We start from the raw sequence: 22787 nt of genomic DNA, 5'->3' as shown, positions 1-22787 counted from the left end.
TTATTTAAATACATCTCTACCTTCTGTTCTCAGCCTTTCTTTGAAGATATGCCTCTGAATGGAGATTCATTGCACAGTTCACAGAACTGCCAAATTTGCTTGGACAAGTGGAGTCTGAATACATAGGGGACATTTTTTTAGTCTGTGTACTCTTAATTGGAGTACAGATTTCACAGAGAATACTGAAGTGTTTCATCTAAGTTCTTGGTCATGATTTTTGCATGACAAAGGATGTTCAAGTGATGCTGATGGATTTTTCTCAAATGTTGAGTATCTACCTTTATAGGACAGACTGATCATTAACATCAGGAAAAAAGGAGAAGTTTCATAAATCACAGGAAATGACAGTCCAGAAGCGTGAAAATCTGCAAACTCATCCTGGGAAGGAGCTACTCTTTTACTACTGCAGATCTTATTCAGAAAGAAATCTGAGTAGATGGAGCTTGGTAAAATTCCTCATTTGCAGAATGGGCACACTGTGCTTGGCCATTCCATGCCTTTATTGCAGTTGTGAGCACCCCAGAAGAGGCTCTTAGGGGGGCTTTGACAAAGATGCAGTCTCTCTAATTTCAATCAAAATAACAAGAATAGAAGAAAACCAAAGCTTTCTTCTGGCAGAGTTTGGTTCCTTTCTTGTTGGACCCACCAGCTTAGTAAAAGACTACCTGCTTGCTTTGGCCAAATTCTCTGAAGGACAGGCAAAATTATCAACTAAATTCCTGGATTCTTACATCAGTTTTTTGATACTAAAGCAGTGTAGTGGTAATGCATGGTAATATTTTAATACGCATTGGAAATGTGGTGGTGCTTCAGTCACAGAAAGGAAATGAAAAGCTGAACATTTCCTTCTGCCTGTACTCCTCTTTTCTTAGACCTGCAGCTTTCGTGCTGATGAAACAAGATCAGGCCACACTGGTTTCAGCATTTTTTTATTTCAGCAGGCTGAAAACAGAGGCTAAGGATATTTCCAGTAATTGCCTTCTGCCCCAACCTACTTTAAATTAACAGAATACTAGGAAATCACATTCCTAATGGAAGAAAAACATTTTTAATGGAAAAAAAAGGAGTAATACTACTTTCAAATAGAAAGCATGTTATTACAAAACGGGAGAAAACATTGACATTCTTTCCACTGGAATTTTTCTAGCACATTTTAATTCTGAATTCTGTCTAGGCCTTTATAATATTGTGTACCAATGATTCACTGGAGAGACTAAGGGTGGATAAAAATTAATCTTCCAGCAGCTTTGTCTGTCAGGGTTGCAGAATTAGCAAGATTTTTCTAGTTACACATTTTCTTCCATGAGTGGAAGGGAATGTCTGTAACGTGCAGCTTTTCTGTGATCAACTGCTGTTTCATTTTGATGGCAGAATCCTTGGGTTTTGGTGCATCAGAGCACATATTGGCTTCACTGATATGTTGATCTAGTGTAAGGTACTCAGGGAGGTCTCGTAAGTGTTATTGTGGTGGTACCTTTCATGCTGCTATAATTAACAATCTGTCAGCACTGACATTATCAGTTGTTTCCCCCAAGGTTTCATAACCACAATGAAAAAATTAGCTTCAAGCTGAAATTTAGTGTATGAGTCTTGAACTCTAAGGAACTGCTTCACTTGGAAAAATAAAATTGAAAAATTCCTCTGTGTTTTTCCAAAGTGTTAAAGTATTAAAACAAATGAGACCATCTGTGTTTTATTATATGGTAACTCCCTGTATATTTAAACTGTATTATTCAATTGATTTGAAATGTCCTTGACTGTATTACATTTATTTTTATCTTAAAATCCAGGCTTGATTTCATCTCTCAGTAGCTGGTAATTCAAAATGAAGATTAATATTTATCCATGTTCCAGACAACCATAATACTTCCTTTTACTTCCTCACACTTGCAGCTGGGATGAGTCTGTATTTTACAGTGCTGTAGGAGAGTTCATTGTTTAAAGGCAGAACATCCATTTCATTTGTATTTAATACAATTTTAATTTCCACTCAAGAATAATCTCCTTTTTTTCCTTGAAATAAGGTATCTACTAAAGCCAGATTTCATGCGTCGACCAGACAGGACGTTTGACCCGTTCTCTGAAACTCCTGTAGATGGTGTCATTGCTGCAACATGTTCTGTCCAGGTAAAACAGCCACAGACAGCTGTCATCACATCCAAAAGCACATTTAAAGTCAGCAGAAACAGGACATATACAGTGAATGTGCTTGGGCTGTGTAGATTTCAGCAAATTGTTTCCGCTGGTTTGTTTTTTTTATTGCTGGCTAAGATGCCTTTGTTTACCTGATCTGAGTGGAACATGATAGAATTAGAAATTATGTGTTATTACACATTGTCATATTCTAACAGCCTTCATGGTCTTTTTGAAATACATGAGCCCACACGAATGGATAAAGGAGTGAAGTTCATTCCCATGTACAATGTGAAATTGCACAACATCACTTGTCACCACAGAGCAGGGAGGAATCCAAGCACACATGGACAGGATTCTTTCAAAGTGAGTAGAGAAAAATACTTGATGTGAGGCAGGCCCTTACTTTGGAGTTATCTATGAGTAACAAAGTCCATAAAGCTCCTCTTGTAGTTCTAAAGCACGGTCAGGTATCAAATTTTGGAAGGAGACTGATGATTGTAAAACCTGTTTTGTGAGCAAGAGACTTCAGCTTTCATTTAGCATTTTCCATGTGCTGCATTTGAATGTCACACCCTCTGTGGCCAAGCATTCCTCATGAATTCTAGATGTTGAACTAAGTTCCATTTGCACCTCTAGAAGAATAAACATGTTTTATTAACATGGTAATGAAATGCACAGTCCCTCCAAGAAGGAATCAGATAATTCCTGGGCCATGTATTTTGACAGTTACTTTTCTTTTGTGACTAAAACTAGTATAAAATTCCATATGAATTTTGTAGTTAAGTAGTTGACCAAAAGCCATCAATGATAGCCCTCAGCCACATAACTTTTCAGATCTATTATCCAGAGTGTTCCCTGGAAGGATGTTAGGTCATGGAAACAAAAGGATTTGGAATGAGCTTAGGTCTGTGAAATCATGTTTCAGGTTTTTTTTCTTCCCTCCCTGATTGTAGTAATGAAAACAATAGCTGTGTTTTTAAGTAATAAATCATCTTGATGGAATGAAAATTTTCCCTGGAGTAATCACCTGCTGTGGCTAGATTAATCTTGGAGCGAAATGGCAACAAATTTTTATATATATAGCAATACAGAGGAATCGTGTGGGTTTTTTTGTTTTTTCACTTTTTAAGCATCCTGTACTTTCCAGACACATTCTATGGAGTCAGACTGACACATGATTAGTTTCAAACCCTGAGTGAAAGCAGAGCAATAGTTTCCTTTCACCTCTTGTGGTCAAGATGTATAATAGAAAAAAGTGCTTCTGAACAGAATGTTTGAAGTTGTGGAATAGCAGTGCCAACTCTGGTTGTTTTCTTCAGTGTTTTCATACAGTGAATGCATCTGTGAGACACTGGCTGGTTGGGATGACTGACAGCTGGTAATACCATAGCACAGTCATTTCAGGTGAAGGTTATATTTATATATCTGATCACAAAAGCTTTTCTAAAGAGGTGCAGTTTGAAATACACCATTTTCATATGAAGAACTAAACGCATCTGTTAGCTATAAACCATTTCTCAGAGTGATGTCAGTGAAAAATGACTACTGTTTCCAATATTCTTTCTTTGTGTTGCTTTTCCTTACTCTGTTACTGTGTTGCAGGTGATATCTGGCCAGTTCTTGTCAGACAAGAAGATTGGGACGTACGTGGAGGTGGATATGTACGGGCTGCCCACGGACACGATACGCAAGGAGTTCCGCACACGCATGGTGATGAACAACGGCCTGAACCCTGTTTACAATGAGGAGTCCTTTGTCTTTAGGAAGGTAGGATACAGGATCTCTGGAAAGCACAGTTTGTGGTTTGCCAGCACTTGTGCCCATGAGCTTCCCTGCCCTCCTGAGCCAGCCCTTCTTGCTTCGGCCTGACTGCTCACACGAATGAGTGCTGCTCCCATGGAAAAGGGTTTGTAGGGCCCCTGTTTACTGCAGTAAACAATGGAAAGCTGAAATCAGCTTTCAGGAGGCTGCTTGGTTTTGGTTTGTTTTGGTTTTGTTTTTTTTGATTTTGCTTTGGTTTTATTTTTCTAATGGATAACCTCTGTAGCTATCACATGATTTTTTTTTGTTGTTTTTGTTTCCATTTGGCTTTTCCCTCCCCTTTGCTTCCTCCTCCCACTTGGAGGTAGCCACCTCCTCTGTGACCATGCCTGTGTTCAAGGTATGCAGTCTGCTCAGAATGAGCCCCGCTGGTGGACACCATCATTCCCTGGAGATTTCTTCTTCCCTGCCCTGGCAGTGGCTGCTATCTTGCACTGTTCCTTCAGCCCAGAGGGCAGGTGAGATGCTGCATCCAAAGCTAAGGTCAATGTCATTACATGGAAAAGTTGGAAGGGTGCTGTGTTCCTCAGGCGTGTTGCCAGCTCCCTCCTTCAGTAGTCCATGTGCATCATGTACCTTTTTCTTTTTTTTTTTTCTTTTTTTTCAATAGCAAAAGAAAAACACTTTTTTTTTCTTGGCGTGGGGGATTTAAAGAGAGAGATAATTTGTCCGTGTTCAGTTTTTATCTCTCAGTCTTTATATATATATATGATACACACATATATATATTTATTTTTTTCTTTTGCCTGGAGTTCCATCCAGACTACATGTGTTACAGTGCTGTCTTTGATAACATCTGTTTTGCTTACACTTGTTTTGTTGTCATGCAAAATCGTTGCTCTTTTATTCCAAAGCTCCGACTTCTATTGCAAAGTTCAGACTTTGCCGAGTGGTGATAGCACTTCACACTTGGGTATATTACACACTTAATCTGCTTTCCTAACAGCATAGCCAGTTTTTAATAGAAATTTAGTTGATGCAAGAGTTTTTTCTGAACTCATAGTCTGGAATGAATGTGACTTCAAGTGCATTTCTCTGTGTATGAGGAGGCACAGGGAAGATGCTTAGGTACAGGCAATTCTGCTGCCTATGGCTTGCTGGCCATATGACCAGCATCTGCTGCTGTCTGATTTCTTACATCAAAAGGGCCATAAATTCCAGGGTGCACAGCTCCAGTCTGAAAGGGGGGGTACCTGTGTGTTGGGACATGGGTACAGAGGCTGATGCCAATATTTCTCATTACTACTCTGCAGGGAGCAATCACATGGTCACACGTTCTCTTGAGCTCTTAGGTCAGCCAAGAAATTATTTTTCTTCACCTCAGGCCCTTGTCATATCTTAGCATTGTAATTAATGTACATTGAAGATCAAGCAGGTGAGTGGCATAAACACGGAAGGAAGGATTCCTCTAGCTGGAGATACTGAAGGCACAGTGCTAAAATGTCATGAGAAGGTGGAAGTGCCTACCAGACCAAATTAATGGAGAGGGAACAATAAACTTAGTCCCCACTTCTGCTCCCTGGCAAATCTATGTCAAAGACCATCATGTAATGAAAGATGTGCTGATCTGTGACCTGTAGGGGAGAGATCTTACCTGCCCTGTTTGGGTTGCAGTGTTCTCCTCAAGCTGATGGTTTACCCTACGCAATTGTTCTCAGGTACTGTGTTTGATTGTTCTTCTGTCATGTTTTCTCGTTTTTATTTTAATTAAAATAAAGTTTCAGTCATTCTAACCTGGGTTCTGTGTTGTCCCTCTGTTGTGTGAGGGGAGGAGGGGGTAAGTGCTGGTGGTGACCTGTGCTGGGAGTGCTAAGCTGTAGTCGAGTAGAGCAGGATATCCGTGAACTGCTCACATGGGTTCAGAGACCAAAAGCAGACTTTATTTTGTGCTCCCCAAGGCTGAAAATGGAAGTGGCAGGGGGAAAGTCTAAGGAAGAAGGCAGACACAGTTTACTGAGGTCTTCTCTTTTGTCCCAGAGCTGTTGGTGAATAGCACCAGGTAGGGAAAGAGTGGGAAATCTCTCCCAGTGTACAGTCAAGGTGGGCTGGCAGTGGAGCTGCACCTCCCTGTTAGTCTGTCTCTTCCTCACTGCTCCATGCACAGAGGCAGCACCTTTGCTTCAGGGAGGGCAGGAGATCTCTTTGTTACTGTTCTGGTCAGCCCAGGTGGGGACTGGCAGATGCAGGGGGCTGCAGCATCCCTGCTCCCTGTGCATGCCTTGAACCCCCATGTCCTGAGAGCAGCACACCCACCTCTGCTGGCAGCACAGCATTTCAGCACCTCAGACATACCCATCAGCCTGTGCTTGCACTCTCCTTGCCCTTTTGGATGCATCCCAAATCCCATCTGTCTGTCATAATTCCTCCTGCTCCAGCACTACCTGCCCTTTGATTGCTGCTGTATCTGTCATTTCCCATGCAGTATTTACCTGCCTTCTTATCAGTGTCACCAGTCTTCAGTAATGAAAAATAAACATGCAAAATATTTAGCTGGTGTAACTGTGAGCTGCAGGATTTACATAATCTGAAATCTACCTGTTATTTAGGGTGAAAAAATCTTTTCTAGGAAAGATTAATTTTGAAAAGTGGGGTTTGCAGGGAATGACCTGATCTTACAGTGATGATAGTTTCTGGCACACAAAGTTCACACATGGGAGGCGGGGCGGGAGCTGCTGTATCAGTGTCATTGAATGTCTGCATTTTGTGGCTTTCCAGGTTATCCTCCCTGATCTTGCTGTCCTGAGAATAGCAGTGTATGATGACAATAATAAGCTGATTGGTCAGAGGATCCTGCCTCTGGATGGGCTACAAGCAGGTTACAGACACATTTCCCTTCGGAATGAAGGCAACAAACCACTCTCTCTTCCAACGGTTTTCTGCAACATTGTGCTTAAAACATACGTGCCTGATGGTTTTGGAGGTGAGATAAGCCTTTATCTCGGTGTGCGAGTCCTAAAGTGCTTCAGTGTCACTGTGCCAGCCAGAAGCACACGTGCAGTGCTGGAGGATGGAAAGATTCAGTATCTTAGCTCCTTGGAATTTCTGGATATTGAGTTAAGAAATCTGCTTTTTGACCAAGTGCCTGCCTCAGTGTTAATGATAAAAGCATATATCTACTAAATAACAAGATACTGTGGAAAATAATCTACTACTACTTAGCTCAATTTGATTTTCTCTGTTGACAGTTTAGAAAGAGTCTTCTTTTTGCTTTTTTTATTACATGTTGTTTGATATAAATATCTGTAGGGTTAGGATGTACTTTATATTGATGGGCCTATAAGTATAAAAAACTATATGCAGAAATGTAGTTTTTTCACACAAAACCAATTCTACATTCTTGGGAATATTGGCATATTGTTAGAAATGGCCAGTGAAATAATTCAGCATCTCTGCATTTTTCTCTCCCGATTTTGCATGGTTTTGGTGTGGTTTAATTGGTTTTGGGTTCTCAGGACAGTTTTTTTTAATGTAAGCCATTTCCATGATCAGCTGTGGTCATTTATACTGAACAGTGGCAAATTGCCACGTGTGTGTGTGGGAATAAAGAGCTGAGAATAATCACTACACCACTAAAATCAGTGTACTGGGTGAGTTCCCCCTGAGGGTGTGCCTCAGGGAAAGGGCTTCTTCACCCCAGATGAAATTTGCTTGTACATCGGAGAATACATGAACAATTTAAAACTGTAAAATAGGAATTGCACTAAATGTTAGTGCTCTGACTCTGCAGAAATTACCTTGGGGGCTATTGGTGAAAGATTATAGATCAAACCAGTGTTTTTCTCTTCACAACACCTATTTCAAACCTGCTGCCTATGCAAAGAATGGCTGCAATTCTCTGACTGTGATCTCCATGGTACAAACTGAAGGAAGGGAAGGTTCTCCTAACCTGTCTTCAAGTCTGTGTTTGCTGGTGTTTATCCAGACTTTAAGAAATCAACAGGCTGAGACTTCAGGAACAATATTTTGTGGGAAAAAAGTGTTACAAAAGCATTTGTGTTGTTCACATGTGAAATCCTGGTTTCTGGCAAGGCAGCTGGAGGTTTGCCACGGGCCTTGGAGCACCACCATGCCATCATGCAGCACGTTTCATCGACAGTATTTAACGGCAGGGACTTTGTCCTGGCTTCTGCTTAAACTTGAGATCCTCAAGGGTAATTGAGCCATCAGTCTAAGAGACACATTTAAGAGTGTCCTTTAATTCTTACCTGAACTGAAGCTTTTGACAGTAAATGACTCAGTTAAAGTATTTTCTCAGCTAAGGACGTGCTCCTGATTTGGGATTGATGTTTTATGATACCAGACTTTTTGTAAGAATAGAATTTAAACTTAGCACTGAGTTTGATGTGGCTTGAGCTGCTGATTGTGCTGGACCCATAAGGAGAATAGATTTTTTTTATTTTTTTAAACTGCATTCTACACATAGAGAAGTGAAAAACTTGTTTTTCAAAGAGAATTTCAACAGCAGTTTAGAATTTGCACATTGTGTGCTACACTGTCAGCATTGCTGTAGATGGTGTATTTGATAGAGGTAGGAAATCATTGCTACCCCTAAGTAACAATATTGTTACAGTAAAATGCTGCTAGAACGAGAGAACTGGTTGTTGTCGTTTACTGCCAGCAGTGGCAAAAACAGACTCCATATTAATAGGAACTAAGTGAGTTCAATTGTAGTTCTCCTCTCCCTTCCCACATAGGTTGGATGTGCCTCATGTATTTTCCTCATTGATATAGAACAGCAGCATGATGAACAACTGGGAAATAACTTCTGAAACTCAGGTGGAATCATTAGTATTCTGCTGGCATGTGGTTTTTAATTACTTATCATCTGCAGTGAACTTCTCATTGTTTTATGAGCTATCATTAGGATCTCCATGGTTGTTTTAACAAACCTGTAGGAAGGTAGAGCTCAAGTCAGTAGCTGCCTACTTTCTTTTTTCTCTTTTTTGTTCTTTTAACCTGTATGAATAAAATTTTAAAATGTGCCCTGAATAATAACTAGAATGGGTGATGCATTGTAGGCTTTAAAAGATGTGTGTTCTTCTTTTTTTTTTTTTTTTATGGCTTGTTAATTTCTTGTGGTTTATTTGCATCAGCCCCTCTGTTCCCAATAAAACACAACAATGGCACAAATTGATGCAAATGAAGCAGCAGTCTCCAAAGAGAAGCTTCTATAATAGAAATCTCTAGTGAGTAAGCCTGGCTGCTCAGGTTAGTGGTTGGTGTCCTCTGTAATGTACTCTTTCAGTGATTCTCAGAGTTTTATATTTAATTGCAGTTCTCCCACAAAATGCTGCTCCCCACCCCCAGCTCAGCTCCCTGGGGAGAAAGGGAAGCGTAAGCAGAGGACAAATGACAATGTGAGAGGCAGGGATGAGTCACATCCCCCTCAGAAGTGCTGAGCCTTTGGTGATGTGCTTACTTAGACAACGCACAGAGGTCCTGCTCTCCCAAACACGCTAGTCATTTCTACCTAGAAGCTCGTGATAATCAGGTTCAGTTTTCAAGTGACGCATCGTGCTGGCAGGGTAGCCCTGGGTTTTCATTGAAAAGTGCGTGCCAAGGACAAAAAAGACATCCTTAATGAGTTAGGGAGAGGAGAAACAGTCGGTGCTGAGCCACAATCCATTGCTGTGGCTAAAAATAAATTCTACATGGCTTTTGTGAATGTGAAGTAAATTTCAGAAGACATCAGTGGGTCACAGCAGATATTGGAGATGACGTATTTGTGTAGATAAACAGAGCTTTCAAGGGTAGTGCAACTTCTGTGGGAATGGGAGACCTGTCTGTGCTGTGGCTTCAGAGGAGCATTTCACAGAACAACTCAGGTTGGGAGGGAGATGATACAGCCCAGCCCCTACCTTGCACAAGAAGTTTCTTGCCAAAACTTTTAATGGGTTGGATATTTTCACTTTTTTTTGACTGTTGGAGTTAAGCATGGAAAGGGATTATTCGATATGCAGGTAAAAGATTCCTGGGTCTTTGTCATCCTATGCTTGCACATTTATCACTGCATATGGAAAACAGATTCAGTAATCTGTCTGGTACCCAGGGCTGTGATACCACTGGTGGTACTGTGTCATGTGCAAGATTCAGATGCTGGTCTTTCTTACAAAAGCCATTTCACAGCCTGTCATGTTCCAGACATGGAATATCACAAAGGCCAGTGAGAATAGATTTACCTGATTGCTTTAACCCACCTGAAACTGCTCTTTAGCTAGGAAATATAACAGCATTTTCTGCAATTCCCTGCACTCCCAAGTCAGTCAGCACCCCCTCAAATAACCAAGGGACAAAGTTAGTGCTTTGTGGCTCAGGAGATCCCATTCTGGTCTCAAATTCTATGGTCATTAACTGAGAGGAAGTTAGAGCAGCTTCAGTCTGATGGAGTCACTGGATTTTTCCTAAATAAGGTACCTAGATTAATACCACGCCTTGGTGCATTATGAACTGATCCATGTTCCAGGTGCTGTGGAAATAAGCACTTCCAGTCCTGCCAAATTCACTACAGAAAGCTGGACTCTTGTTGCGAGCCATGTCTCATAATAACGGGGACAGAGTAAAGTTTTTGTAAAATACTCATTTCCAAATGCCTCCAAAGCTCACAAAAAGTTGATTTTTTTTTTTTCTTCTTACAGATATTGTGGATGCTTTATCAGATCCAAAGAAATTTTTGTCTATCACAGAAAAAAGAGCAGACCAAATGAGAGCTATGGGTATTGAAACAGTAAGTAGAATCAATGACAAACACAACCCGTTTATGTCCATGCTGTGTTTTTTATTTAAATTAAACTGGCCCTTCTCCATCAATTCACTTTGTCATTTCTCATTTTCAAATATAAGCTTCTTTGTCTTGCTTTTGTCATTTACTGAAATACTGGCTTTTCATGGATCACATTAATACATCCTTTAGAAGGAGAAATTTCAATAAATGGGGGCAGAGTTGTATTTTAGTAAGTAGCTATTTGAAATAGGTTACAAAGGATTTCCTACAGTGTAGTTTGAAAATACGTTGCAATTATATTATGTTTAAAGTAAGCAAGTTCAGAAATTTCCCCAACTTTTTACACTAAAGGTAAAAGAACAATCAAGTAAATATGATGTGGATGTTTCTTTCAGAGTGATATAGCTGATGTACCAAATGACACTTCCAAGAACGACAGAAAAGGAAAAGCCAATAATCCCAAAGCCAATGTAACACCTCAGAGCAGCTCTGAGCTTCGACCAAGCACCACTGCAGGCTTTGGGTCTGGGACTGACGCCAAGAAAGGTACACAAAAACCACTCCCTCTGTTCTGAAGTGATTCAGACAGTCACAGAGAAACACTGATTCAAGCTTAGTTTTGTAGTTGTATTCGCTCTTATCATTTTGCCATTGGGAATTGTCTTCGTCTAATTGCAAATCAATTTTGTCTATCACTAAAATGACTGTATGAAGGTAAAACAGCTTTATTTCACCAAGTGACCTCTTTCTGTAGCTGTACACCTATAGTGCACAGATATATTGTTTAATATATATGTATATGTTACTTATAACCTGCATGACTCTGGGAATGGTTTACTAGTAAAGATTCCTGGAGGAGTGCCAACAGGAGTGACTGTTATCTGGCATAGCCCACAGAAACACTTCTGCTTTTTTTCTTCCCTCACAAATCCCTTGGCAGAGTTGCAGATTTAAGTAATTAAAGGTATTTAGAATTCACTCGATTCTGTAGAGATTTCCCAACAATTAGAAATGTTTTCACATTGTGGTTTTACTCTGAATAGTGATTATGGAAATGGCATGTTTATTGAAAAAAAAAAAATTAAATGTGCTCATTTATAAGGAAATAAGTATTTTTTCCTAACTCTTCACCATTCACTCTACAAAGTCATTTTATAGAGTCACATGGGATTATTTGTTTCTCCCATGTCATCCCAGGTAATGAAGATTAAGTGAGAAAACAAATTTGTACAGCTGAATGAAACACAATAAATATTTCTTCTAATGGGCCACAAGAATTAGAACGTGGTTCACTCACTCATCCACCTTGGCCCAAAGGGAAAAGGAACACAGAGGGCTCTTGTTCTTAAATTTAAGCACACATGGCTGAGTACACACTTGTGAAGGGATCTCTTGAGAACCAGAATGCCATTTCTCTGGACTCACTTTTGGCAATGAATCAAATGTTCAGGTTGTCTCTGGCACCTGAGCTCTTTCTGAAGTTCGTCCCTGGTGTAAAGCCCAGGTCACTTTATGCAGCGAGGTGTTTTCTTATTTCATGTATCATCACCAAGATGCACATGTGTTGGTTTTATTGTGCGTTCATTAGGTGTGAAATTTGCGGGGTTGACAACTGATTCCTGGTTGCCATGGAGTCAGACCTGGACAACTGAGGAGATGTTCTATGTTGTAGTTCTATGTAGTAAATGTTTTAAAATAAAATCTTCAGAAAGTCTGTTTAAACACCACAGCCTGATGCAAGCCTGCTCTTAAACTGAGATTTCAGTACTTAGCACTTTCCTGTCTGCAATTTTTATCATTATTCTTGCATGTTATAATAGAGCTGTTCATTTTTATATCCCATGTAATGATTCTCATTTTGTATTTCTTACCTCTATGATTTACTAAGATCTGAATCATTCTACCACTGTTAAAATATGCAACTCGTCTTGCTATTAGAAATTACTTACCCAGCAAAATGGGGAAGGCTTTCAAATGCACAAGAATGTGGGGGTTTTTTTGGTCTCAGATTTTCAGTAAGAGTTAAATCACTTGTGGTTTTGAAAACTTCAGCCTCTATCTGTGCCTACATCTGTTCCTGTCTCATTTGCTAGACTAATGTTGATTCCATATACTTGAGCAGCATCTTATGCTTCTAAGAAAAGAAAAAATTCATATTCCCTAAGGAGATTGCCTACCTCTTCTGCCCCTTTTTTTGTTTCCTTTTTTACAGTGTCTGAGCATTTTCCAGTTAAATTCACCTTAAAAGCCAGAAAGTCCTTTTCAAGGCAAAGGAAATCTTATAGTCCACAGGCACTATTAAGAGCAGTTAACTAAATATCTTTGCAGTGTGTTTATACACAGGCAAACATTACTGTGCGAAACCTCAGAAAAGCCTAAAAATTACAACTCTTGTGCCATTGTATTGGCATTTTTATTCACACTTACATGTAGGATGTGCATAGTTTTTAAAAACCCCTTAATACGTCACAAAGCTTTTATTAAAGCATAAACATTAAATGGGATCGGGTTTTGTTTGCATTGCAGTTAAAGTGATCAAAACATATTTTCATTCATCTACATAGTACTGTTAAGTCTTGTGTCATTGAAATTTCATTAGAATTTTCACTTCTTTTGGTTTTCTGTTTCCCCTTCATTTTTTAAGCTCTCCTTTAGTCTTGGAGCGCACTTCTGCTCCTTTTCCCATAACCTGGTATTAAGCAAAATGCAAGTTTTAGTTTTGTTACTGCACAGGCTGCAGGTAAATTTTCTCTGCTGTGTTTTTACCTGACGAGAAGCACACCTAGCCTCAGATAATCCTTTTGTAGTCATGTAGAACCCTACCCAAGAAACCTCCCCACTGAAAGAAGTGGTGCCAGTGCAATCTCCAGCTCGGGACCAAAATTCTGAAGTTGTTTAATATTCATAAATGGTTTGCTGTGTTTGCTGAGAAGGCGGTTTTTTTCAGTTCTCAAATTGCTGTGTTTTGACACTTCAGTCCAGAACTGTAAGGGATTAAAATACACTCATTGATTCCGTTCTTTTTCCACAAGGCAGTTGATTGAAGAGTGCATGGGAAAAGGAAATTAACTGTATCTTGATAAATAATTTTCTCATTAACCTGTGATTTTTTTTTTTAATGTCGTGAAAAACATTAATTAATTGTGAAGTTAAATGTAGGTTGCTGTGGTAAAACCCAACTTTTAAATATGAGATATACTAGTATGTATGAAATTTTACATAAACTGTATCAATACCTTCCCAGGTATAGACCTCATTCCTCAAGTGAAGATAGAAGATTTAAAGCAAATGAAGGTAAGTATTGACACAAGCTTTCCAGGGTGTGCTCCTAATTTTTTGTTCTAAGTAGCCAGGATTTTACCTAGTTAAAGTCAATATGGCCACAGAAAAATTGATCCAGCTTCTCTTTTTTTTAGGCTTATATAAAGCACTTAAAGAAACAGCAGAAAGAGCTGAATGCCTTAAAGAAGAAACATGCCAAGGTAGGATCATTAAGAGTTCTCTGAGCCTAACTGAAAACAGTTGCTCACTAGCACAGGCAGTTCCTAATTAAATTATAGGGAAAGACTAAGGAATGGTAGTTGGACTCCCAAGAAAGGCATATATGTTTAAAATATACTGAAATATGCTGCAGTGAGCACATTTCCCTGTGGCAACCCTTTGTATGTCTGCCTGAGACTCAGTGCACATTTGTTTGACCCATATAAACATCCAAGGCTCACCTTTTTCAGGTAATGATTTTATCTTGCTCCCTCTTGCACGACTTATTGACAGGTAGCATGGGAAAACAAGGCAGTAATGATGGGAGGTGGTGCTGCACTTAGGGCAGGCACTGGAGAAACTGCAAAATCACCAGAGAGGACTGGGATGTGTAGCTGAGAAATGAAGTGTCCTGGTCCTCCTCGTTTATATCTGTGTTACAGCTTTTTCCTGGCACTGGTACCACAATTACATACAACACTACCACAAATACACTTCATGTTAGAAAATCACAGCCAGTTTTCCTCTGCCCTCTGTCATTAGAAAACCATTACTCTTGTTACAGAATGAGTTATAATAAGAAAATACCTCAAGTTCTGAATTTTGGCAAACCTGTAAATCCATTCTGGGCTTTTGGGGCAGTTGCCGCCTTGCTGTCTTTGCTTACAAATTTCACTGCGGATCTCATGTCATGTGGTTGCCTGGGCATTTTTAATATCAGTCCTTGTTTTTATTTTCATGGCTGTTGTTTGGGCCTGGGACTCTGTACAATGAAGTATGGAGAAATTACTTTCAATAATTGGCACTTTTGTGGGGCTCTTAGTATTGAAAGCCATATAATAAAATCAAATAGTTACATTTCAGCCTCCTTACTGACTCTGTGCAGAGGGGAAACGAGTGATTTCTGCACTTTTGTGTTGTGTACAAAGCCCATGCTCAAAGAAAAAGTGTCTGTCACCAACACTTTTTGATATCAACGGTTTCTAGACCTTCATAGGGTCAATCTTTTGGAGAGCTTCTTATTTTTAGACACTACTTTGTCATTTCATTGGCCAACAGCCAGCAGTTTGCTACAGAAATGGTCCTGTGGTTATGTAGAAAACAGACATATTCAGGGGTGTCTCTCCCTCAAACACGTGACCCACCGGATATCTGAGCCAAGACTGTGCTTGTTAATATTAAAAAAAAATGATCCATCTCTTCAGGCTTGCACCTGCTTCCTCTAATCTGAGGAAAAAATTGCCAGCCATAATCTAAAAACACCGTGCGCTCAGAAGGGCTTTCAGCATTAGCCCAAGCACAGCTATTTTATGTCTGAGCCAGCCTGTGTCCTGCTGGTCCTAAGTACAGAGTGCAGGCCTGTCCTAACAGCAAAGTGCCTGCCTGGGGCATGCCTGCCTAAAGGCTCCAGTAAGGGCGGCTCCTGGAATTCAGAGAGTCTGAGCAGGAAAGTGCAGCCATGTTAGCTCAGAGTTGATCTCAGGGCAGTGCTCCTCGCTGTTCTTGGTGCATTTTATCAGCTGGGATGGAGCTGGAGAACTCTGCAGTTGGTTATCCATGATCAGCCTCAGGAAGCCTGTGTTTGAAGCAGACTGAACCTAAAAGCTCCAGAAACAGGCTGGCTCTCGTTTAACCATAGACACTCCAGAGATCTGGAGGAGTAAGTAAGCGGAAGGGAACTGTTCATGATGCTTATTAAGGAAAGAAAAGTCTAATGCTTTTCCATCTAAACTTGGCTTTGGAAAATGCATTATGGAAAGCAAAAATTAAGTGGTGCCAGGCTTCCCAGCACACAGCACTCTGTCGGTGGTGTTCTTTGATGTTACCTTTCATTTATTTACTTCTGTTCAGCATCTCAGCCATTTTGGCTCCAGCAGCTACAGTAGCATTCTCCAAAAATCCCTGTGTTGGGATTGCTGAAGAGCAGATGATTACTCTTGGGAGTGAAGAACATGATCCAAACCTCAGTCCGGTTGGAAGCTATCAGCCTCTGGTGCTGTAGTATTCCTTGTGTTTGACTTCTGAAAAACAGTGGCAAATTCATATACTTGTCACCATTTAAAAAAAACTCCTTGTTAGGAATAACTTCTCTTGAATCTTAGCTCTGGTAACCTGTGCTTTTGGTAATTTTAAAATAATATGTCCAGTCACTTCTGCAGAGTGCAGAAATGCTTTTCTTAAACAACACATCCATGAAAACACCTGCATTTGGCTGCTTTTGAGGTAGAGTATTTCCTGCCTGCATTCCCTGAAGTAACTTTAATCTCCCAGTATGAATATTACTGTGCAAGTGCAGAACAGCTGATGTCTGAATGATGTCCTGTGGTTTTTATTTCTTCTTTATCAAGTTATATCTTGAGTACTGTTTAGGTGAATGATCTGGGGTGGCATCACAGGCGCAGGTGGGCTGTAAGGGCAAAGGACGTATCTCAGTCACCAACTTCACCTCTTAGCAGCCTGCTCTTGTGGGTCCCTGCTTCACTTTATTATTTTTCAGGGCTATCAGGTAGTGTCTGTGCTTTTTGGGCTAGACAGAAGAGGAAGGATAGTGAAGGATTACCTTGATATATATTCTCTACCAGCCCAGCAGCACAACAGAGGATTGTGGTGTACAGTTCTGGAGTTTTCAGACACGACAGGGATAGTTGCAAGTGCCCCTTGAGGAATTTCATATGGTTCTAGACAGTAACCAGAGCTGCATAATTAATATAAATCCCCAAATTCATCTCCTGCACTTCTGTATTGACGTTGAAAATACTGTTTGGATTAAAGCCTAGTAAAAAAGAACATTAAAAAAATCTTCATTTCACAATGCAAAAGCAAGAGTACAAAAGATGATGGGGCTGTAGATTAATAAAGTTCTGCAAAATGGATTTTTGAATTGGAAGTGTTAGTTCCTTTTTTTTATTTCCTCATCCTTCTATTCTGTAATAAGAATCCTCCAGACCTCAGTTTTCGGTTGTACACAGTATTTGTGTTGCTTTAGGGAGATACCAGGCAGGAATAACAGTTTGTATAATGGGAATTTATTTCCTCTTCCCTTTAATAGACTGAACTGTGATTTCTGCCCACACACACACCCCAAAGGAACAGTATATGACTCTTTATTCTTTTCCCATGGATACTCTTGCTGTGATTTGAGTCTTTTTGTACCAATTATGTGGCTTCTCAGAACACTGGCAGATCTGTGGCTTCAGTCTGTAATGACATGTAATTTGTGAATGTATTCATGGAAAGGTGTGCAAATTCAGTGGGATTGAGGAAATCATGAGAACCTACCTGAGGGGACTTTTACCTGCAAACATGTTCTGAATCAACCTAAAACACGTTACCAACTGAAACTTTGCATTTGAAAACAAAAGATGCTACAAAAACCCATTCATATTTCTTAGAATCTTGACAGATGTTTGGGGTGCAGTATCAAGGTGTGATGGATTTTCTTTTGAGCACAGACAGAAAATCAAACTTGTATAGCGAGGAAAACCAGGGAAGGGAATGAGGGGATATGGTCCACAATATGTTTCAGATGCAAGACTTTCATATGAGCAGGATGTAGCAGTAGAGGGGATCTGCAAAAGATTTCAGTGTCACAAAGACTGAGGGCTTAAATGATGGTTGTTGTGAGGGAAAAGCAGGAATTCTGGCTCTGCATGATGTGCCTTTTTAGATCATGGAGTGGGCAGGAGTCTCATGCTTTGTAGAATTTGTGCTTAGTCTTTTATGGCACGAATTGGACAGTTCTGCTCATTCAGAGGGGAGTGGGTAGTTTGAGAGATGCTCTCAATCACTTCACCTGTGGCTGGCTGGTGCTGTCAAGCTTGAGTCATTCTTTTCACTGTCCCTATTTTTTCCCTGCCTGGTTAGTCAATGTAAACATCCCCTGGTGAGGCTGGCGTGTTTTAATATTGACAGAGTCTATTTGTTTACCTTTAAATCCTCTGTGGAAAAGCAAATTCAGTTCCCCACTCTGAATACAACACTTGGAAGCTGTATGTGTTCCCTAGGGAAGTGCTTGGCAGATGCTGGCGTGCTGGGGTACAGCCCAGTACTAGATTTTTAAAAGCATTGCAGCATTTGTATTAATGTTTTGGTAAAAGTGAGTGTAAAAGTATTTAATTAGCATTTTTAGAGGAAGAAACAGTGATAAGGCAAAGGTGTGTAGAAAATAATAATAAAGAGCAGTAGAACAGCAAGTGTAGAATAGATGCAAAAAGAGCTGTAAAAAAATAGAGATAAAGTCCTGGATGAAGCCATATTAATTAATGAGGTTCTTTTTGCCATGATTAGATAAAATGCACGGCAATTGGGTATTAATAAAATAACATAAATGAAAGAACCATTTTTCCTACTGTAGTGTAAATTCAATATTTGGTGCTCTCCGTGCTGGTCAAATATTTGCATCATTATGAGCTGCTGTTCAGATAAAGGAGACTATAAAGTTAAGTTGTATTGCACAGCTTGCTGTTGCTTGCTAAAGGAAAAGCTCTGCCACAAGGTGGGATTTCTTAATGATAAGAGTGCTGCAGTCACTGGGGGCCATGGGCCAGGTCTTCAGAATTGCACTTTTGGACATTTACTCCAATTTATTCCATTTATTCCTTCTTTTCCATCATTACTTTGTCTCAAAATGTACCATATTTTTATGGTTCACTGCAGGTTTTAATTTTTCTAACAAAGGAGAAATGTTTTGGTGCTTGTGGTGGAATACCTGGAATGTTTAATACCACACAGCTAGACCAGATTAAATTCCATTGTCAGAGTTGTCTGTTCATACATACACTGGTATTTCTTACACTGATATTTCTTTCTTATAAGAAAATTGAACGTCAAAAATCTAGCAACCTAATGGTAAGGTCCTACTGTTTTCCAGGAGCACAGCGCCATGCAGAAGTTGCACTGCACACAAATTGACAAAATAGTGGCCCAATATGATAAAGAAAAGGTATCATACGAGAAAATGTTAGAGAAGGCGATGAAGAAGAAGGGGTAAGAGATTATATTAAATTATTTTTCTTTAGACTTGAAATAGATTTGATATCTTATGCTTTGTGGTTTGGAATAAAGCATTCATAAAAAGCATTCATTGCAGCTTGAGTCAGCATCCTACATCAACCTGAGAATGAGCCTAGCTCATAAATATGGGACTCACTCTGCCTTTCTCTAGTCTTCTGCTATCAGAATTTTAAAATTAAAAGCGAAGGAGTTGTCGCAAATTTTTATTTCTGTGGTCTGATCTGGTCTGGTCTCACTGCACTCCCCAGGGAATGTCACTGTCGTGTTCCATGAGAGCAGACTAAGGTCCTCAACAGCCCTAATGACCAGAAAGCAGCAATGATTTGATTTTAGGGGAAAAGCTGGCTTTTAAATCTTGAATGTTTGAAAATAATAGACTTTTGCCGTGCTGTTGAGTTGAAGTTTCTTTTTGACAAAAAACATACAGATGCTCAGGTGGGATAAATCAGTCTTACTCCTTTGACTTCAGTAGAGCTGTTTTGATTTGCACAAGCTGATGGCCTGGGATATTATCTGTGTGGATCTCCTGCTTGTCCCAGAAAGGTTCCTGGAAGATGCTGATGACTTTAATAAAATGTCTAATTCTAATTTGGAATTAAGTAGCAGGACCTGCTGTTGCCTTGCTGCTCATCTGGCAGCAGTTTCTCCTCTCCACCTTTCACCCTGTCACTGGAATTTCATTGAGACAGCAGGAATTACTTTAGTTCCATATCCAGCTATGCTAATAGTTGCTCTTAATTTCATATTCTTGTCATCTGGCAACAACAGCTGGCAGCAGCTCACTCACTGAATACTGAACATAGCTGCCTGTTTGGCCTTGAATCTTCCAAGACTACTTTTTCTGTAAATTATTTGGAACGGTGGTGGGTTTTTGAGTGTGCACGTTGCAATCTGGCAAAGGAACAGAAACAGAACTGTCAGAAGTAAACAAGGAAAGGAGAATTCTCCTCACTAAATTACTGAAAGCTTGCAGTTCATGCTGTACTTCTTTTTGTCCAAGACAGGAGAACTGTAAGCACACAAATACTTCTAATCCAAGGAGCTTCTTCCAGAAAATTACCACTACTCCAAACAGAGAGGGGAAAACTGCAGGACTGATAGATTTAATGTGGCTTTGATTCAATTTCATAGAATACAGCACAGCAGAACGTTACTGATATAGCTGGAGTTTTAATTACAGTCAGGTTATTTGTTCCAGGGGCAGAGAAGTGAACTCTGGGCATTGCACCATAATTCTTGTGGGGGCAGAAAGGTTTCCCTGTGCTCTGGTATTTAAGAATCTCAGTGCTCCTGTTGGCCTGAGAAGGAGCCAATGCCTCTGCCTGTCCAGACTAAACAGCCAAGGAAGGTGTGCCAGGAAGTTAAAGGTGGAAATGGCTGGCTCTGTGCAATAAATATTGGGAAGCTCTGGATAACAATGCTGTCCAGCGTACCCCAAAATGGGACAAGTATCAAAGCAGTTGATAATTTGATTCCCAGTTTGAGGTCACTTCATTGGCTACTTGCAGCATCTTTTCTTAATTTTACAACGCTTCTTCCATGGACACCAAAGCCTTTATGATAAGTTTCCTGTTATGAGTTAAAATTGGAAATGACCACTCCAGAAGCAGCTCCAATGCAAAGCCAAATACTGTTCCTTACCATGGTTCCATAGTTTCCATGGACTCCAGAGCTCTTAGTCACCTGATGGCTCTTTCAGTGTTACAGGACTACCTTTTGGCATCTAATTAGCAGCCAAATCAAAATCAGTATCAACACAGACTTCCTGTGAAAACCCTTTTTAATGCCATAGCAAAATATTTAAAGGGTTTCCTTCGGGGTGAGCCCTGAAAGCCCACTCTGCAAGGTACTTATGCCCACCCTAGCTGTGCAGTGTGTTAAAGGACATGCGTACAAGTGAACACATTGGTTGACATTTATAAATTTTACTGAACTTATTAAATGCTCTGATGAAGCCAGAGTCCTGGGTTCAGTGAGTACAGGAAAAGCTCCATTTCCTTGGCTATCATTCCGGAGCATTTGCAAGCAATAAAAGTTTTAAGAGAACTTGTTAAACGTGTTTTCAAGGCATTCATATTGAAATTGTCAGATTATTTCCTGACAAAAAGGCCTTTGATAGGTGTAAAGACAACTTTCTCTTCTGATCTTGTCGTGCAGGTTTTTTTGTGGTCCATTTCTGCCACATGGTGTGACAAATGCCAACTGCATATTGTTCAGCAAAGTAGGATTTTTTAATCACATGCTAATTCACTGACAGATGGACAGGGTTTTGCTCCCTGTGCTATTTCTGTCATACACTTCAGATGCTTGCAAATCTCAGAGAGGCATATGGGGATAGGTATGGTTGTGTTCCCACTCTGAATTAAAATCAGGGCACATAAAGATCCTTCTGATTTATTGGGACTGTTCAGAAATCCAAGTGTATCTGTTTGTGTGAGCATGGGTAGGTGACACTGGGCTGGGCTGTCCCTGGGTATTTTGTTCCCAGCTGTGACTCCATGGTTCAACCATGGACTCTGCCACTGCAGCTGGGGGCAATTCCCATTATGCCCAGTGTCCAAACTCGCTGGAAGTTGCCTTGGGATATGATGAAAGCTGCGTTTCCAGAGAAGGGCTCAGTTTGGATGTCTGGTATTCTGAAGAGTCCAATGATTGAACTAATTAGGCTATTTTGGGATAAAGCGTGTCTGATTCACGCCAAAGAATCAGTGTCTTTCATACTGATCAACAAATCAGATATTGCATTACAGCCGCACCCTGATCACAGTGTGATCAAAGAACACCTCTCTTTTAGCTGTTGGGTTTTTCAGGCAGTGGTAACAGCAGTCAGAACCTCTCTCTCTGACTTTAGATTGCTTCCAAAGTGTCAAATCAGTGCTAGAAACATCTACACAATTTCCCTTGCTGTGGCTAGAAAATAAATGACTGCTGGACCTTGGAAAACAAGACACACCACACTATTTTCAGTAAGGGCTTTCCTGGTGTTGTTTGATGGTAAAATTTTCTGCTAATTTCCGTAAGTTTAGCAGTACTTTGATATGAAAATAGGATTTAAACTTGTTAAGAGTTTCATAAATCTCCTTTTCTGGAGCAAACATGGATTAATGTTCCTGCAGTCAAGCAATGACCTTCCTTATTAGGGCCAGCTGCAGCTGATAAATGAACGTGTCCCTGTCCAGACAGTGGAGCTGCATCACTTTACATTAGTGGATAATCCAACACAAAAACGTTACAGTGGTGTCCAAACAGAGGTCTCTCAAGATACTGTTTTATTCCAGGCCCCTCCTTTGCAGCCCATTCACCTATTCTCACAGAGGGACACTTACACTTTCTATAGGTGTTCAAATTTAGTACACCCAAATCACCCTGGCAGGTAATTATTCAAATGACTTTGTTTCCTCTGCCTCCAACTAAATATAAGTAACAAAATTACTTTTAAAACAGAGTCTAAAATCATGGCAAGGCACTGAATAGGCCTGTAAGTTTTCAGGCAGAAACTGGTTTCTCTTGGCAAGGTATTTTAAGCCTGGAAAAGGAACCAAGTATCATAAATGGAGATGCCTGACACATCCTCAGCAACAGAATAATTGCTGGGCCAATCTAGAATTAATCATGT

At 40.1% G+C, this 22787-nt stretch overlaps 1 protein-coding gene across 8 annotated transcripts in view; it reads left to right on the top strand.

Annotated features, from left to right (window-relative positions):
* The window catches only part of PLCB4 (phospholipase C beta 4), a 186930-nt gene that overhangs the window by 144741 nt on the left and 19402 nt on the right, over window positions 1-22787 (top strand). For all 8 annotated transcript variants that reach the window (XM_042049252.1, XM_042049250.1, XM_042049251.1 and 5 more), the window contains 8 exons: window positions 2025-2127; window positions 3739-3903; window positions 6673-6877; window positions 10593-10681; window positions 11074-11224; window positions 13923-13972; window positions 14095-14160; window positions 19029-19144. In XM_042049252.1, the coding sequence (XP_041905186.1) occupies window positions 2025-2127; window positions 3739-3903; window positions 6673-6877; window positions 10593-10681; window positions 11074-11224; window positions 13923-13972; window positions 14095-14160; window positions 19029-19144 (945 nt within the window). The remainder of the gene's footprint in view (window positions 1-2024; window positions 2128-3738; window positions 3904-6672; window positions 6878-10592; window positions 10682-11073; window positions 11225-13922; window positions 13973-14094; window positions 14161-19028; window positions 19145-22787) is intronic.

This window comes from Corvus kubaryi, unplaced genomic scaffold (assembly GCF_017639235.1).
Source record: "Corvus kubaryi isolate FWS band 111438036 unplaced genomic scaffold, C.kubaryi_AGA036_p1.0 70, whole genome shotgun sequence".
Classification (NCBI taxonomy): domain Eukaryota; kingdom Metazoa; phylum Chordata; class Aves; order Passeriformes; family Corvidae; genus Corvus; species Corvus kubaryi.
Note: the sequence above shows the minus strand (reverse complement) of the source record. Positions and strands in the feature narration are given on the sequence as shown.